The sequence below is a fragment of the Notothenia rossii genome (assembly GCF_949606895.1).
Source record: "Notothenia rossii genome assembly, chromosome: 4".
Lineage (NCBI taxonomy): Eukaryota > Metazoa > Chordata > Actinopteri > Perciformes > Nototheniidae > Notothenia > Notothenia rossii.
This window is the reverse complement of record NC_136902.1, coordinates 22,735,019-22,753,634: the sequence shown is the minus strand read 5'-3', so window position 1 is coordinate 22,753,634 and position 18,616 is coordinate 22,735,019. Positions and strand designations below refer to the sequence as shown.

Here is an 18,616-nt window from a genome sequence, read left to right as displayed (position 1 = left end):
CAGAAGGAGCTGAAACTGATACAAATGTTTTCTGCAAATACCATGTGTTGCTATCCCCGAAAACCTCCTCAGTGAAAATATCAGGAGTGGAGCAATCGGATCTGCCATTTCAGCACATCTAGTTGTTTAAACACTGGAAGCTCATGTTGCATGACGTCCTCTCTGAAGGAAATGGTGGCAGCAAAGCGAGTAGCAGACGGTCAGACGACACACCCACTCCCCCCTCTGGGCCTTTATGTGACTTTATATAAAGCATTCCTGAGTGCTAGTCAGGCCCGGTGTGTTTACACAGCGCAAGGGTGCTTACCCTTGGCACCGGGTGTTTCAGGCGCGCTGGCACTTCAGGGGCAGCGCGGCTATTGGGGGCAGTGGTAGGAAAATAAGGGGCAGACACACAGTACCGGACCTCTGGATATCAGCACAGAGGGTTTTATGCTTTGCGCTGTTGCTCAACGACAGTGGTTTGTGTACGACTTAAGGAAGGAACATTTTTATTGTTATTATTTTTCTGCAGCTACAGCTTCTGTTTTGAAGGCTTGGCATGCCAGTGGAATGACAGAAATGCGTGCCTGTGACTGGAGATAATGGGAAAATCTCAGGACCTAAAATAGCTTGTTGTGCTCATGTTTCACAGATAGGATTTTGGATTGAGAAGGTGAAAAATAAATAGAGCTTTCCTCGGGGTATTGACTGGCACTCGGTCAGATCAGTACGATAGCACAAAAGTAAGTTTAATCATAAAGAAACAGTTTATTTTGTTGTCACATTAATAAAATCAACTTTAAACCAGGCTTTTCAGTGTCTTCATTGAGCTAACGCCCCACTTCCCCCCTTCTCCTCCGGTCGCTGCTACCTTCCCCATGCTCTCCCAGTCCATTTCTCCTCTTTTCATATGTTTAAAGGGCAGTTTATTTTCCATTTGTTGGGGGAAAATTAATCTCTCTCTTCTCTGTGGTGGTGGCAGGCCGTGATCCTGGAGGAGGTCTATTACCTCTCCTGCCAAGCAGACTCCCCCTCCAGGTAGAATTACATTAATACCTCCTTTATAGCCAATCAACTGGACTAGTCGTATATTTCAAAACCAGCAAGAATAATTGAAGAAACGTCTTTGAGGAAACTGTGTTCGTACACTTTAATCTCTTATTCAAGAGGTTCAAATTGGCTTTGAGGAATAAAGCATGTAGCACAAAGGAGGTGACAGTAAAGAATTTTTGAGTACAAATATTACATGAAATGTAGGGGGTGCTTGAGGAGCAGGGCCGACATATCCTCAGCTTCCAGCAGACAAGGACATGAAGTATGACAAACACCTCTGATTTTCCTTTGATGTGTGTGTCAGCGCTGTATGGGTGCACTTCCAGCAGGAGCAGCACGACAGAAAACAGCAAGGTCTGCATTGCTTTATGAATCAACATGCTAGGAATAATTTAACAGCTTAGTCAAAAGTGTGGAGGACTCTGCAGAACATGAAACATATACAGCATGTTTCCTTAGTAGTCGAGATCAAAACCAAACACCTCACTTACAGTTTTCCTTATGCAGATATAACGAGAAAGAGATGCTATTGAAACGCTGCAAGACCGTTTGAATAGCAACAACACAGTCTGGGTGGTTGCTATGTTTTTGTTTCCAACACGATTATCACATTTTAAAAGCCTGGCTGTTGTTTATAATTGCTAGTCCTGGATTTGACCCACTTGTCCCATGAAACAAGTCACAGTTCAGTAATGATTAACACATTGACGCACGCACACTCACACACAGAGGAGTGAAACTGACGTCCTTCTCCCCGTGTACATGAACAACAAACAGTTCCTCATAGCACAGCAGATATTGAATCACTGTCTTCTTTAACTAAATGTTTGTCAGTGTTCTTAAAACTAGCAGGAAATAAGAAGTATAATGCTCAACACAGATCATAATGTACCCTTTCAGATAGTTAAGCACACAATAATCTGTGTTCACAGCAGAAGGTGCTCAATGCTACATTAGTGGTACGAGTTTTAATTTTCAGGTCTTTAACTACAATGACTTTTGGAGTGAGGGAAGTTGGATTGTATAAAGAAAGGCATGTGTCTTCTGTTTCTATAATTGATCTTCAAGTTGCCACTTTGACATACAAAATACAAAGGTTTTCAGCACAACTATTAGATAAGTTGTTACTGTTATTCACTTCAAAAGGCTCCAATACTAACCTGCTTTTGATTCCTTGTGAGAGCCATTATGCTACACCTTAGAGTTAACTACTCCAAAAGTCTTAAGTGATGCTGAAACACTTACAATCATGAGATAGAGCAGGTCTGAGATCTGCTTTAACACAGCTTGTTTACTACTTGCTAACAGAGGGTGCTAATGAATGTTCAGCGTGTAGTTTCAGTGGCATCTGTAAGGAAAATTAAGCCTTTTCTCCTTTTAGGTATAACACCATTTTTTCTTTTTTCACATACAGCATTAAGCCTAGATCTGACAATGATGCAGCTCAGTTGTTGGCTGGAAGAACTTCTTATCAATAAGGCCTTTGGTTAGAAGACAGCTCAAATGATCACTAAAACATTTTTACTGCCTGCGTCTTCCATTAGTTACGAGCAAACCACATGTAGCTTGTACGTTTAGTGGGTATAAAACAAATGAAACACACAGTGAAAAAGTTCCACAGTATAGACAAAATGTAAAGGTCTTACCGTTTCTTTGTTGGGCAGCAGCTCTTTCCGGATCCTGAAGAAGTTTTTGCCGAACTGTCTCAACCCTTTAATGAAGCGCTTCTGCAATTTTTCACAGAGGAAGAGGGAGGAAAAAAGAGACCAGTTAGTAACCGTGAAGTCAGCTAAACTGCAACCACATTAAGTTAGAGGCTGACACCAAAAAAAACATTGTTTTCCTTTTGCTAGTCTGAGGTTTGATGTGTGTCTAGAAATCTCTGTCGCCGTTGAAGCTCTGGAGAAAACACAGCCATGTCAGAGCAAAACGAGAGAGGAAATGACAAGTAAAGCAGAGTGCGACGCTGAGATTAAGCCCATCTTTTCATTTAGAGAGAGAAAACTGTTGAAGAAAATGTAATCTAATATAAAAACATACATGCCAGGATACATGTTGAATGTGTTGTTAGTACAAATTCAAAGTTGAAGTCAGAGCCTAAACTTGAGTTTAAAAGCATGTAGATGCCTCACTGTGCATGCTAGACACTTTCTATTTACGTCTGTATTTTTTGGCAATTTAAAAAGCACAGGAAACATGTCAAAAATGAAAATCAACAAATATACCCTTACATGAGTAAAAGGAAAGGCATGATGACAGAAATTGCTACTTTATAACATCAGATTTAATCTCACAGGAAAAGGCAATGTGAACATACCACCTCAGCTCACTGAGCACAAAAACAACATCACCAATGGATAAATAGCAAAAAGCTGAACTACCTAAATGTATTTCTTCTCCTTTAAGAGCCACAGACCGCAAGCCATGAATAGCGGAGGCTGAAAACATTCATAACCAGCGAAGCAGACAACCAACAGATTTACTTTCTTGTTCCAGAGGCGAGCCCCGTCTCTCAGTGATCTCAGCCAACCGTTTCCACCAAGTAACTCCAGCAAAAAGCAGATCAAAGTCCTCAAGGAGCAGGGCACAAACCTCTACGTCCAGCCACAGATATAGGAAGAATTAGGGAGAAAATCCACAATGTCTCTGACGTTAAATCGCTTTTTTCCTGCTTTTCTTTTACAAGCAAGAAATAGCTTGTCACTCTCTGCTCTTCCACTACAAAGGGGAAGGCTTTACATGTGATCTTTCTGCAAGAGAGCCTCTGGTTTGCAGCAGGCTGGAAAACATGGAGTGGATTCCTGTGCTTCATGTTTGTGCCGAGCACAGCGCTCATTTCAGCCTCTTCTTGATCCTCTAACACCGCATGAGCAGGCTTTATGTCTCTCCCCCACACAGGAACACCAGGCCCATGTTTGTTACAAAGGCTACACCAAAGCTGCCCACTTCATTAGAACAGAAAGCACAGCACTCCTTTAAATGCATTCAGAGCTTTGGGTAAGCACGCACACAGAGGCACAAACTCTACTAGCTGCCAGCCGGAGAGGGGAGGCAGGCTGATACTATTTGTGTGGAGAAAGGTCTCGGACATGGTGGAAAGAGACAAGTGAGAAGGAAAACCAGACACAGAGTGTGTCCTGAAGGACAGGAGATTTTCCATGCCATAAACAGTGCGTTATGTAACCACAGTTTACATACCCAGATTTTGATGGGGAACAAAAGGCTAAATTTACAGAAGTAACACAGCCAGCAGCTAAACACAAGTGTCTTTTTAGGAGGGGTAATTACAGGCGAGAAAAACAGACCTATATAAACAACAGGAAGGAATGACTGTGTTTATCTCAATTACACAAACAATGTCAATAGTCTCACGTTTTAAAGTTTAACTGCCTTATGGTGAGGGACAAAATATAAAAGGTAGTCCGAGTTAAACCAGACTAAATAATCCTAAATGACAGGCCTGAATGAAATCTAGACGTTTAACAGCTGACAGCTGAATAGAAGAAGCCGGTCCTCATTACATGAGACAGCAGTTCATTTGAATTAATCAGACTGAAGGTGTAGCAGTTGATTAGCCAGTAGATGGAGCCGTCTCCAACACAAGTGCTCCCCCGAAAACATCAGACACCCATATCCGACCACTCAAAGGGGTGAGGAGGAGATTACCGTTTGGACTGTCAGTCAAACTTCCACAGAGATTCAGAGGATCTACATTACTACTTTGACAGGCGATGACAAAATTAAGTAAACATTTGCTTGAAGAAATGAGCTCCCTTTTCCAGCCAATACAAGTGTCACAAGTCATGAAGTTGAATCTAAGTGCGTAGATAATGACCGTTTTATAAAATGTAGTTTTTTAAGAAAGAGAGAAAGAATTCGAGATGAGTATTTTCAGAGGTAGCTTATTTTTTTAAGACGGACGGGGATTTTGCTGACAGGATTGAGTTAGGTTTCATCACCAAAGCACTACAACTGGAGAGGAGTTGTTATTGAGATTTTTTTCCTTGCAGTGACGGCAGCACTAGTCAATGATTAGACCTGCCCATACAGCCTGTGTGTCTGTCCTAATTATGTCCCCTTAATTATGTTCCCTGACTGTACTATTTACACAGCCTGTGCGTCTGTCTCCATAGAGAAGCTGTGTGCATGATCCCTCTCTCCTCCCCCCTCTCTTCTGTTTTCTTTCTCTCGCTGGCTCCCCCCTCCCCTCTCCACACGTCGGCTCCAGTTTAAGGCTCCATTTCAGCTGCCTGGGCTCACTGCTCTACAGCCCAGCTAATAAATCATCCGCCAATCTGCTCCCTGAATCGCTCTGCCCCTGCTCCTATTGCTCCAGCCCTGCGTTGCTAGGAAACACAGCGGCAGAGGAGGGGCTGAGAGGGCCGGGGAAAGAGAGAGAAGTAACGATAGGATGAGGAAGGGGGGGGGGGGCTGGGTGGAAGCGCTACCAAATGGCCATCCGCTGAGCAAAAACAACAGGCTTCTCTCTGCGAGTGTGTTCCAGGGAGCTGGCGCTTTTCACCCGCCCCAAGTTTCCCCTCGGAGACTAACAGAGCACTATTGTGAGGCAGGAGAGGAGACATATAAAAGGAGGAGGAGGTCCAGAAAAAAAATGATTCAATAGGCCATTGTTGTGTGTGAGAACTTCCTGCTCCAGAGTTGTTTGTTGGGAGTTGTAAAACTGGTTAAGATAAAGCAGACAAACGCGCTAAGATGGTATCATGACGACCAACAGGGCGCAGGCTAAGACATGGAACATAATTCCTTTCTAAATGTCATTCAATGAAAACACAGACACAAGCCAGCCAACGGCAAACAAAGCCACTTTCACCCAATATGGAGCTATTATACTTGACTTGTTGTTAAAAGCTGACCTTTTTTAAAGCCTGCAGTGTGTAAACCCCCGAGGGTGGAGGACAATCAGTCAACTAGCCAAAAGCAACGAAAATCACACTGCCGTCTGTTATAACATATCAGATAGTGAAAAGATTAGCCACGGTGTGCCGACAGGATATCACAATATGCTTTAAGAAGAGAGAGAAGACCGCAATGACTCAAGACTACCCACATCCTCTTTGCACTGACACTGTAAATAAAAACAAAGACCTAGGTTTAGAAAATGTTTTTATATGTTTCAAGAGTTATAAGTTTTGATTAAAAATGCTTTTACCGACAAACAAATCCTGTTTTTATATTTACCAAATACCAAACTTGAAGACATATTGCCGGTTTAAGGCAGGCAGAGTAACGTCCTCTGCTTTCCTTCGCTCATAAGAGGTGACAGGAAATTCCAGCACACACCCATCCTGCCTGCTATTTAGTTACTAAACAACCCTAAAAAGCATTGCTGGCACTGCACCATAAGGGTAATAAAATGCACTGTTCACAATACATCTTTGATGCAGCAGACAACGCTCCCTCGGCAGACGAGAAACAGCCAAGTAAAGCTGCTCATATAACTTTTAAATAATCCACAGCCTGCAGCAGGGGATGGGGGGCGGCATGTTGTGTTTTATCTGCCTGTGGTGTTTTCGGTTGTGCGGTGTGTTTTCTGGTCTGTAGGCTTGTGTTCAGCCACTGGGGGGCCGCTACTCTCTCTGCCTTCCCCTCGTCTTCCTCCCTCCCCTCCTGCCTCTGTGCTGCCGGCAGCCCGCTTCAGTCATCCATCAGCTAAAGACGCAGGCGGAGATAAGCCGTGGCACGGTGCAGCTTGCGGAGGAATAGACCTGCCGCCTCGCAGCAGTCATAGATCAGCCCCTCCGTCTCTGACATGGCGACACACAGCGAGGAGGAGGCTGCTGCTGCTGCTGCCCGTTGTTTATATGGCACCTCCTGTTGGCCGATGCATTATTAGCACCACTTATTTACAATCAGGGCTGACAGCAGCTTCATGTAAAGAGAGAAGGAATCCTTCAATGACCTTGGCCAAGTCTGCAGGTACAGAAGATGTAATACTAAAGGTTTATTTATTCAGACTTATTGAGACGGGAGAGGAGATGGGGGGGGGAGATTTATTGAGACACTCAGACTGTTTCTAAATAATAAACAAGCGATAGAGAATAATCAAGCCATATGATACTTTGAGTTTAAGGGAAATAATATCTTAAGATCTATAGGTTGAACATCAGACAAAAGAACCTGAGGCTAGGTGAGAATTTAAGGTTTAATATTTGCATCGAATATTAGATATCATTTTTTAATATTGTACAAGTTTATAGGTTATATTTAAATGCATTTGAGGTCATATTTTGTTTTTTTTAATAAATGTTTTATTCAACCACAGTTCATCAACTTACTGAACTTAAAAATAATATTTGAGATGATAAAGGAAGGCTTGTGTGGTAAAGAGGTGGACATGGGAGACTTTGCATATTTAAAAAAAAAAAAGACTTAAATATACAAATAAATAAAGAAGATCTAGGCAGTGGAAACAGCAGTAGGTATTTAGGTCTATCACAGCAGCTGTATATAATAATATAACATATTTAACTATACCTATAGAATACATAATGAATAAATGTAGCTTGCTTGAATTGCAACTTTAATAAACAACTTGTTGCTTTTCACTTTAAGTGCTTTTGGTTCCCGGTTTAAAAATAGTATTTTTTGCCGTTGAGAGAATTGCAAAATCAAAAGGATGGAAAGAGAGTGGGCAGTGAGCATTGATTTGGTTTCTGTTAAAACAGTGTTGTTGTGGGAATGCATCTCTCTGTTAGACTTTAGAAAAAGCAGAGGACTACTCCATGTCTGATATCTGATATAATAACACATTTCATTTTCTCTTTTTTTCGTAGTGCTTAAATCAAACACTGCTCTAGCCTCGACAGCTACAAGGAGGTTGGAGTCTAGATGATCTGGGTGAAATATTTACAGTTTTATATTAATTAGTTTTGTAACAATTGAGATATTGTTCTTTGGTGTAATCTATAATCATCACTGATGCATGAAACAGAGTGCTGCTCACATCAAGGTGATGGATTTTCAATTTCTGAAAGTTGTAATAATAATCTCACATTGAAAGATCGATCTGTTGGTGAAAGCAGCACATCTTACTGAATTGAAATGATTCTCTGTGCCTGCTAGAAGACAATAACAATTAAATAAAATCCCCCATTCAACACTCTGTCACTCCCACAAAAAATGAAACAGCTAGAAATTGAAAACGGAGTTATTTTCCTTTTAAATTATGAAATGATTTAGAGGTAGAGTTCACATGAGGGTTCGGATGATGTGCTCTGTGGCAGCAGCTGCACATGATGGTGGTGTGGGGGGGGTGGCAAGAGAAGTCAAAGGGGGGAGGGTGATAAGTGACCCTGCAGACAGGTTGATGCTGTCATTTCAGCAGCCCCCGCTGTCACTTTTATTCACATCTCTGAAGGAATGCAGGCAGGAATAATGAAGCCCGTCCTGGAGGGGATGAGAGGGATGGAGAGGAAGAGGAAGGGCGGATAAATAAATGAAGAGCAGCAGGGCTGGTTTCTGAGAGTGTGTCAGGGCTGGTGCTGCATTTACACCTGTCCCTCAAGGCTGCGGGGCTGAAAAGGCACAACTGGTGATCGGATCACAGGGAAGTGTGTTTCGTCCTTGGCCGGACAGAGACATGCTGCTGCCCCCCCGGCAGAGACACTGCGGGGCAGGTGGAGCACCAACAGCCTGCTGAGCCTCCACCCACAGACACTGAACATGGGTAACACAGAGTACTGGACTCTCACACACACAACAGCTCCTCCACTTCAGTTACATGATGCTGTCTGAACAAGATGAAGCCCCTCTTTGAAGTGTTGGTGGAGTCACCTTGACCCGAGTAACAGAAATAATTAAACATGCTGAGGACCCAGGGCTGGGCAATAATACAATCGTCATTGAGTGAAATAATATTGCAATAATATGAACATAGCATTTTAACTGTAGGGATGGAGGGAAAAAATAGATGTAGTTCATTGAGCAAATAAAAAAAACAAGGTAGAACTGAGTTATAATTATTATTCTGTATGAAAACCATTGGAACGTTTAGGCCAATGCGGTTTGGTTTTCAGTTATTCAGTGGGACACGGGACATGGTAAAAAACATATATGTGCTAATTTGCATGTTCTATGCTATGTCTATTGTTACTATTGTTGTGTACATGTCAGAAATCAAAGGTTTAATGCAGAGGTGCCCAGTACGCCGACCGCGGTCGACCGCGAGTCATTCATAAAATAAAAAAATCCAGCTCCGTTAAAATAGAGAAAACAGGTTTTGATCCCTCCTCCCTTGGCCTCCCTGCCACTTAATTCAGGAGTTTACTTGATTGACAGAAAAAGCGACCTATCGCTTTCCAGTCTGTTAACCCAAAATGCAAAGCGATACAAAATCAGTCAAGTGCCGGGAAAACTCAAATTAAGTTAAAGAGACAAACAACAAAATGAGTGCGGGACCGAGCAAAAAGCTAAAGACATAACACTTCCACACAGAATGGGAGGAAGAATATTTTTTTGTGATGTCACATTCAAAGGTTATTTGCCTTATTTGTAAAGCAAGCGTCGCTCTGCCAAAGAAAGGTAACGTGGAGAGGCATTATCGGAGTGTTCGCAATGCATATGACAGCGACTTCCCTCCGAGTAGCGAGTTGAGAAAGAGAAAGGTGATGTATTATTGCTACACAAACATTATCTCGCAGTCTTACGGCCCCGTCCACACTACAGCTTCAAAAAAAGCTTGCCGGCGGGCGTGTCTGAAGCTCGACCAACAACCAATCACATGAATCTCCCGCCCCTGACACACAAGCAGCGGTTTGATTGGCTAGAGCTTGTACTGGCATATGATTTGATTGGCTGACGCTTCCACCGAAAGCTTCAGAAGCTTCAAAAGTTGAACATTGCTCAACTTTTGCAGCCTGAAACGCTAGGAAAGCTCCGCTCTGCTACCCACAATTCAGTTCGGCGAAAAGCGAGGCAACGTGACGTCACCCCATTCAAAGTGAATGGGCAGACGCGTTGGAAACCGTTTTTGAAGCTGTCGAAGCTGTAGTGTGGACGGGCCGTTAGTGTCGCCAACTCGTTTCTAACATGCAAAAAGACAAACAAATGCGTCTATGTTCGGTGTATTTTCGACCTTTCCAATACAGAAGAGATCTCTCTCTCCCCCGTCTGTGTGCGAGGGGGCAGGGCAGTTTAAACACGCGGCTGCTACATGCAGCAACACACGGAGGAGATGGCGGAGAGAAGCGCTCCAAGGTGTGGTTAAACGTTACCCGTCTTGAGGTGGACAATGCTCCTTGCCAAGAGTGTTTAGCATGTTGCAAAAGTGCACCACATTCAGACGGAGGAATGCACAGGGTTCGACTGTCTTTCTAGTAGCTCTGTAGCCCCGTCCATCCACGAGTAACTTTCCACGTCAGGTGTTATGTATGCTAGCAGCAACACACGGAGTTAACTCAATGATACAAACATGGGTTAATGATTAGAGGTAACAGAGTTACTTTTTTTTGTTTAAAGTTTCAGCTATTCTGTTTACAGTTCTGTCATCAGATTATTTAATAAGATTTGTTAAAACGTTGTTTCTTTTGATGTGAAATATTATTTATTTAATTCAAATAAAAAGCAATGTTAATTGTGTTCACAATTTGTTAAGTTAATTTAATAATATATGTATTTTTGAATCAAGTATTCATCTTTATTGTCTTCATTGTTAGTTTCCACATTCCTAAGACAACCTCAAGCTAAATCTAAAAGTCGATGACTAAATAAGAGCGTTTGAGAAATGTAAGGCAGTAGTAGTCGGAATAGTCCATTAATCGTTTCATTAATCGATAAATTCATCGATTATCAAATTAGTCGTTTGTTGCAGCCTTATTGTAGTTATCCCATGTATAAATAAAACGTGTTATTCAGCAACCCTTGCAATTTGGGATTTTATTTTTGGTTGGTAGACCTCGGTGAACTGGTCATTTTAAAAGTAGCTCACCAGCCAAAAAAGTGTGGGCACCCCTGGTTTAAGGTAATGTAGATAGTGTCATTGTTTTTATATAATTTGTGCAGCACACATGTCCCACTGGATAGGACAGTTCTAAAACCCATAAGTGAATAACTGAAGTGACCGCTTTATTTTCTGGATTGACTAACAGCTCCTACTATTGAGCCCCCCTGTGCTCCTTTGGCTGGGGTCTGTGGTCGACCTGCTGTGGTGGATGTGGCAGTAAAGCATCATCAACATGGCCGCTCAGAACTCTGATCATCTTCACACAGCAGTTAAGCTCGGCGCCGGCGAGTATGCATAAATAAAGGCAAACTCATAACTAGCCGAGAAAAGGATGCCATAGTTAATTTGTTGTGATTCGCTGCGGTCCTGCAGTGAGCTCTGGCTTTATTCAAATGTGCCCATCCAGTTCAATTACAAGATAAATACACCGTTTCACTTCCTCTGGATCTGAGCTGCTGGATTCAAAGCTCAACAAAAGACTGCCAAGCGTCAGCATTAGCAAACAATATCAAAGTGGAAATTCACACAGAGGAGGAGGAAACACTAACACAGCCTTGTGTTTTCTAAGATCTTCAGTCCGATCAGCCAGCAGTGTTATCTTTAAAAAGGATTGTGTGTACTAACATGTAGCGCAGTGTGTCATAAAGCATCAAGTTGAAAGCAGCAGCTCTCAGCCGTTCTGACATGGTGTTATCCAGCACTTTCCTCCCACCCGCTTCACAACGTGCTGATCAGGGAGAAGGGCTGCCATTTTCTGATTTCAGCCCTTCAACAGCTGTGGTGAAATTCACATCTAAATTCAAATGGAGGCTAACATTACCAGCGCTCAATCTTTTTTCCCCTTTCCAGACTTCCACACTCAAGATTTATTCTGTGGTTGATAAACAGGATGCAGCTGCTCTTGGGCCTTAGAGGAGCTGGAAACTAACGAGTGCTTTTACTGATGTCAAGTGAGACTGGGCCAAGGGCAGCCTGTTTAAACTCTCTCTCAACAGCTCCCTCTAAAGACGCAAAGACAGCTCTGACGGACAGCAGGAACCCACGCAATTAATACCACATCAGACAAACTCCATTGCTTTAGTATATCCATAACTCTATGTTGCCTAGCACCATATTAATGCATTTCCATATTAAGAGCTGAGGTTCTCTTACCACTTCATCCTCAGACCAGCATTTCTCTATCAGTTTGGGTACGGGCTTCTTCACCAGGCGTTGGAGAGCTTTTCCTGCATCGTAGCTGCTCTCGTGAAGCTGAGGATAATCACAACAAAATATTTCAATTGTCAATTTCAAAGGTTTTAATGTCATATGCACATAAGCTACAGTGTAGAAATGGTAATGAACATCTTATGACCCGAGCTCCTCCAACGATGCAACATGTATAATAAAATACAATAAAAAGAAATAGTGCAAGAAGTCTATATACACGTAAATAGAATATGATATATACAACAACAGAATGTAAAATGTAATATTGTACAGTAAAATGAAATGAAATAAGATTTATTAGGGGGATAACTATTTTGAATAAGTACATTTCAAGATGACAACAGATTCATGTTTAACGAGGCACTTAACAGAGCTCAGCTTGTAATTCTGATACATAATTAAATTAAATGTATAAAAGGCTTTGGATGATAATATTTTAGCTTTACCGACACAGTTCATTGGGCTGATTTTATATCTGGGAATGGGTTAACATTTTACGCGAGATCTTAGAGCGATAAGAGAAAAAGCTGTGCAAAGACCCAAGAACCAGACTGAAAATAAACACCGCAGTGACCAAGGCAATCGCCATGTAGCTTTAAGCCCTGTGTCACATTCAATTTGCTAAAACATGCAGCGCTGGAGCCCTTCTTCGGAAAATAAACAAGCATTACTCATTGGAATTGCAAATAGAGATGAAGGTCGAGAGACAGTGACCTGTCCGCTATGTTAATTTTCTAGTTTATAGAGTCGGAATATAAATGCCCTGTTTATGATGAATCTAATCTCTTTCTCGTGCTTGATTCTTCCATATTCATTGTCAATGTGAAAGACAAATCTCTCATTATGTCTAATGTATTGCAAACCTTCTGAGCTGGGTGTGCTACAGGGGGCTACTCTACAGGCTCTGGGGTCTTATCATACCCCTCACTGCAGTGCTGCATCATAGATAAAACACAACGGTGGAATTTCTGTAATTCAGAAGCCACATTTGACTGTTATTTATTATGTGCACTTGTGATATTTTGCATTTCTACTTACAGTGTTAAGTGCGTTTAATGTAGTGTCATCTCGAGAGGCTGCTAAACACCCGTCTTCTGTTGAGCCTCCGTCACACATCCCTGCAAAGGCAGCCATGCTCCTGTGGACACAACACACATCAAGTCAACATGACAACGGGCACTGAGGTCAATGCAGAGTTGTGTTCTTATAAAAGTACATGATATGGCTGGCTTGTTCCAGCAACTATAAACCATTTTAACATTTGTACTGAGCAAGGCGTTGATATCAAGCACATCATAATGCACAGTGTAGGGTAGAGAAACATTTAACACAATAAGGGTCTCTACAAAACTCGTAAGCATGAACACAAATATGATATAAATATTGGCAGGATAATATTGATTGAATTTCAACTTCAACAACTGTCTGACACAGTGATGTATTACACTGTGGCCCCTGACTAAATGCTAACATAGAAACCTGTTGACATGTAGTACAACTTTCAATGCAACATCTTGATTTTATCATGATTTATTCCCGTGATACACCTGATGATGTGTAACATTAATAATTAGCACTAACATTCCACACCAGCAGGGTTATTATAATAAACCTAAACTAAAATAAGCAGTCAAATGAAACTGAACTGAAACAATAATTCGTTTTTTTAGCTTCTTTTTTTTTTACAACCCGAAAAGGCATGAATTTCCGTAAACATGTAACTATCAAACTTTAAAAAAATGTAAAAATGTGTTCTATTGTGCAAAAAATGTTGTGAGAAGGTTTTCCTGTTATTGCGGTAGTGAAAAGAGTACTCTAGTTGTTTCCCAAAGTATGTTATCATTATGGTAATTCCTACACAGTGCTTGACTCTTTGATATTTGAAAGTATTGTATTTACTTATTATTTCAATACAGTGAGGGAGAGTTTGGATCTCATATTTTAAAAATAACCATCTTGAACTTTATTGATGATTTGCCTTGGATTAGCAGGTTGGCCCTGTGCAGCCCCTCTGTCTGAATGGCTCACCTTGCGGCTCTGAGGTACATGAGAAGATCACAGTCATTGACCCCCGGCATCCAGACCAGCTCCTCGTTCTCGGTCACGGCCTGGCCCCCAGGAGAGGGGAAAGGCTGCAGCTCGGGGAGCTTTGCCTAATTATGTCCAGGGAGAAGGAGAGGGACAGAAGGTGACACACTACAAATAGCAAACTAGCTTTTAAAAAGTATCAGCTTTCAACTCCCTGTCATCAAGTTTTCACAGAGAGGCGAGGTGGTGACAGCGGGGACAAGTTACAGTCACAATGATTGAGTGATCAATATCCTAACACAACACAGAGCTGCAGTACTCAGATCACTTTCCCTTTTGCTATAAACATGGAACAAAACTTGCCTAAATGAGGCAAGTTATCATAAATATGTTTTAAACTTAAGCAAGTTTGTATAAGTACACACAGTTATTACAGAAAGCTACACCACATTTTAACTACAGCTTTGGCTGGCAGATGCAAATGTTACTGTAAAAAGCTATAATGCAAACTTAAGGCAAATTCCTATTTAAATGCGTATGCTTTAAAGAATCTTGATTCCATCATGGTTAACTAAAGTGTTGTATTGTATTACATACAAACTGGAATCATTATCTGATCAAACTAATGTTGTATTTTTGTTTTGATGTTAAGATAAGAAGTTTTAAATGTGATGCATTTCAGACAAAATCAAACTTGCTAAAACAGCATTTATCAGGATCTTCAAGTCATTTGCAGATACATTTTGGTAAAGCTGAGTGGCAAGACTATAATACTACTACATCTTAAATTATAAGCAATGCCATGAATCAGACTAAATAGCAATTAAGGGATTACAATTTTGAATGTTTTGTAATAAAATCCACAAATCCAAGACAACTTTGCAGCAAAGAGGCTGCTGCAAGCTGTCTTCAACAACAATAGAGAAATCTCTGGAGTCAACAGCTGGCTGATGTGTGCTGTACAGTGACTTACTTGGTGACTGGGTCCCACTCGGATTTCCCCTTGTGTGCTGTTTAGTCGCCTGAGAAGAAACAAAGACAGCTGATTGAAACTAAATATTTACTTGGCAACATTTCAAGGCTAGCTGAAAGAAGTCTGGCTGCATTGTGCCTGTTGAATCAGCTAAACAACACAAACTACAAAGTCACAACTGGGTATCCTTAGATACTGAAACTTCACAAGAAAATGTCAGAAAAAGGAAAATTTCATGACCTGGTCAGGATCAGATACAGAGCGAGGGGACAAGGGCTGTACCTCCTACTGTGGAATTATATCAGATATGTGAGAAAAGCATATAGTGTTTTATTCTGTAAAGCAAATAAAGATTTCAGGAGAATATTCCCAGTCGACCGTTCCTGCACAGCGAGCTGAGCCGAGCAAATTTACAGGCCTGATATTGTGGATGCAGCAATAAAACAGAATCCCCTTAAAAGAGGTGGAGGTGGAGGTGGGGGGAGCTGGCTCTGCAGGGCGAGTGGCTGCTGCTACAAATGTTGGTAGCCATAGCAACTGCAATTTAATAATAGTGTTCAGAATCTCCAGCTGCAGTGGATTAAAGAAAATGACAAGATGTTCCTTTTGAAAAGCCATTCCCTCTGTTGCCTAGGTAACAGCGCCAATTTTCATGCAGCCAAGTGCGGGGCGGCCCAGAATCTGTCAGCGTGATTTGCACCCCGAGAAGCTCGCACTCCATCACGGAGAGCTGGAGGAAACCTGAGAGGCCGCAGCCCTCTGGACTCTTTACAGTCCTCAGACCACTAAACACAGTGAAGGTTCAGATCTGACCCAACTCCCCTTCTCCCTTCTTAAACAGAGCTCACAGACAGGGGAGAGCGATTAGAGGAGTAATCCATATACTCTTATGAACTATGGCTGACAGACACTGGCACTGATGATATCACAACAAGGCCAATACAAGAAACCTGCAGGAAATGACCCCGGGCCTGCCAGGAACGCCTGCTGCCCCAGAACATGCCGAAATACTTTATTTCATTTTGTTATAAACATTCCCGGTAGGCTAACTTAATGTAAGGCAATTTGGCAGACTGCGCGATATTGCAGCAATGAATAGGGCTGATAAATATGACTGTTTCATTTTTTATCAGCATTTTAGATTCTATATTGAAGGTTTTTATAAATATTTAATAATACTTGTGCTTTACTTTGAGCAGCATCTCTCCTGCCGTTATTTAACTGAACATTTAGGAATTGTTATTAATTGCCACTAGCAAGGAACTAACACACTTAAATCCAGAGCTATGAAAAAAAATAGATTTGTTTTATACTATTCAAATAATTTGCATTACTTTAATAACTGATACATCTGTTTAATAAAACCAAAAAGTTTACATATCAAACTTCCTCTGATGTATTTACTCCTCTATGACAGTAAACAAAATATCATTGAGTTGTGGTAAAAAGAAGTATGTCATCTTGGGCTTTGGGAAACACTGATTTATATTTTTAAACCTTTTATAGACTAAAGAACTTTACGATTTATCGAGAAATATATCAATATGATATAAATTGCAGATGCAGGCCCACTAATAACTAACTATTTGTATGGATTGATTACATTTGAACGAACTTGAATACATAATCCTGTTTTTTATATACTTTTTATCTACACTGCTGAACAGTTTTACCGAATGAATGCCTGCATGTAGTCTACGGACTACCTGAATGTGAATCTGTGTTTGTGCTGAGAGGAAAATGTTCTACAAATGTGTTCCTGACAATGTGCAGTCGGCCAAGTCTGTTGGCAGGAGACTGTAAGGATGACAAACGAGGACCTGTGCACCAGAATAAGAACAGCCATGTTTTACTCAGGCAAATCCAGACGGCCTACATTCAGAAGGAATGCTGCTCAGGTCCTAAGAGAGGAGGCAGAATACAGATGTATCGAAGCAGGAAGCTCTCAGGAGTTTGCTTAAAGACTGCAGGTATACTTGAACAGAAGCAGCCTACAGATGAGGCAAACTTACCAACTACTATTATTATTATTAGGCTATATGTGCAGCAAAAATAATATAATATAATATCATAGTTTTAGTTTTTAGCAATCAAACATGGAAGAAGAAATGATACAGAATCCAGTCTTTTAATTTCGTCACTATTTATAGAGCATCATCTAAGACGTATTAATACTGACTTATTTGAGTTGTTTTCTTTTCTACTTACAATAAGCTGCAAAAAGCCTGTTGCCTAGCACAATAAACATTACAAAATATGCTCAGTTGTTACACAAAACAAAGTCAGATCTAATTCTGCATAAGGACACAGTCTTGCCGAATAATTACAGGCTTACTTATTAAACCCAAACAACAACAACAACGTGACAGTCTGGTCAACTTTCTGTGTGTATGTAATCAAGGATGGCCCCGCCCCCCTCTATCAATTTCAGCCAATCACGGCGCGAGTCTGTGGCACACTGACATAATTGCAGCACAGCAAAACAGACCCAACTTGATGGTATTTAACTACCATGGCGGGCAGCGTGCTCACATCACAGCTAAGCCGCCGGCAGAGCTTTGTGTGCAGAGCAGCATGCGCCATGTCGTCCCGATTGTAAACAGGAGCTGCAAAATGGAGCCAGGGTAAGGTTAGCATCTCCGGGTGTATCACCGTCATATAAGCAGACTGGCTGCATATATATCAGCCTCGTAATGGTGGATGCATCGTACACAATATGCATGTAACTGTACTCTGATAGTAACGTATTAATAGAGGTGTGATGCAGCGGCATGTCTATTATTGCAGCGCAAACGCAACTGTGCTCTGCGATGACAGCCTGCATGTTCAAAAGCATTCAATGTTCCTGCTACTGACACAACGTACACACTCGCTAGCTTGCTCCCCGACACAAAAACAGTCGGTTATCACAATGACAACGATGTGGAAAACTCGGAAACATCATGCCGTTGGACACGAGACTCGTGAAAATGAGACAACACTCACGCAGCGAGTAATAACGGCAAGAGAAAGCACGAGAATATAATCGAAAACCTACCTCCGGGGACTGAACAAATCGTCCATTTCTGACATCGAGCCCTAAGGTTGGGTGGTGACACTGTGTGTATAATGCTCGTTGGATTTAACTCCCCTCTCCCACCTATTTCTAGGTGCTCAAAATGGAGAAGCACGCATTCGCTCCGGAGAGGTATTCACTGAGTTTGTGCTGTGACCTCAGCGTCGCGAGCTCCTCTATAGACACAACTGAGCATGTGCTGCGACCTCACACAGCACACACGCGCACAGACACACACTCACACAGGCAGACAGACACGCATGCAGGATACGGAATTCATCTCTCCGCGTATGCCTGCGACATAATAAACAAGAGTGAAATTGCAAGGCTGCAGACAACCCGCTCAGAATACCAA

The 18,616-nt window shown here is 41.7% G+C and overlaps 1 protein-coding gene across 7 annotated transcripts in view; it reads right to left on the bottom strand.

Annotated features, from left to right (window-relative positions):
- Positions 1 to 18,616, bottom strand: part of rerea (arginine-glutamic acid dipeptide (RE) repeats a) — a 128,289-nt gene that overhangs the window by 14,261 nt on the left and 95,412 nt on the right. For 5 of the 7 annotated variants that reach the window (XM_079674489.1, XM_079674490.1, XM_079674491.1 and 2 more), the window contains 5 exons: positions 15,207 to 15,255; positions 14,234 to 14,358; positions 13,244 to 13,343; positions 12,149 to 12,247; positions 2,682 to 2,762 (listed from right to left, as the gene is read on the bottom strand). In XM_079674489.1, the coding sequence (XP_079530615.1) occupies positions 2,682 to 2,762; positions 12,149 to 12,247; positions 13,244 to 13,343; positions 14,234 to 14,358; positions 15,207 to 15,255 (454 nt within the window). Of the gene's footprint in view, positions 1 to 2,681; positions 2,763 to 3,518; positions 3,579 to 12,148; positions 12,248 to 13,243; positions 13,344 to 14,233; positions 14,359 to 15,206; positions 15,256 to 18,243; positions 18,595 to 18,616 lie in introns of those variants that run through there. The other 2 variants (XM_079674493.1, XM_079674494.1) reach the window with 2 other exon arrangements.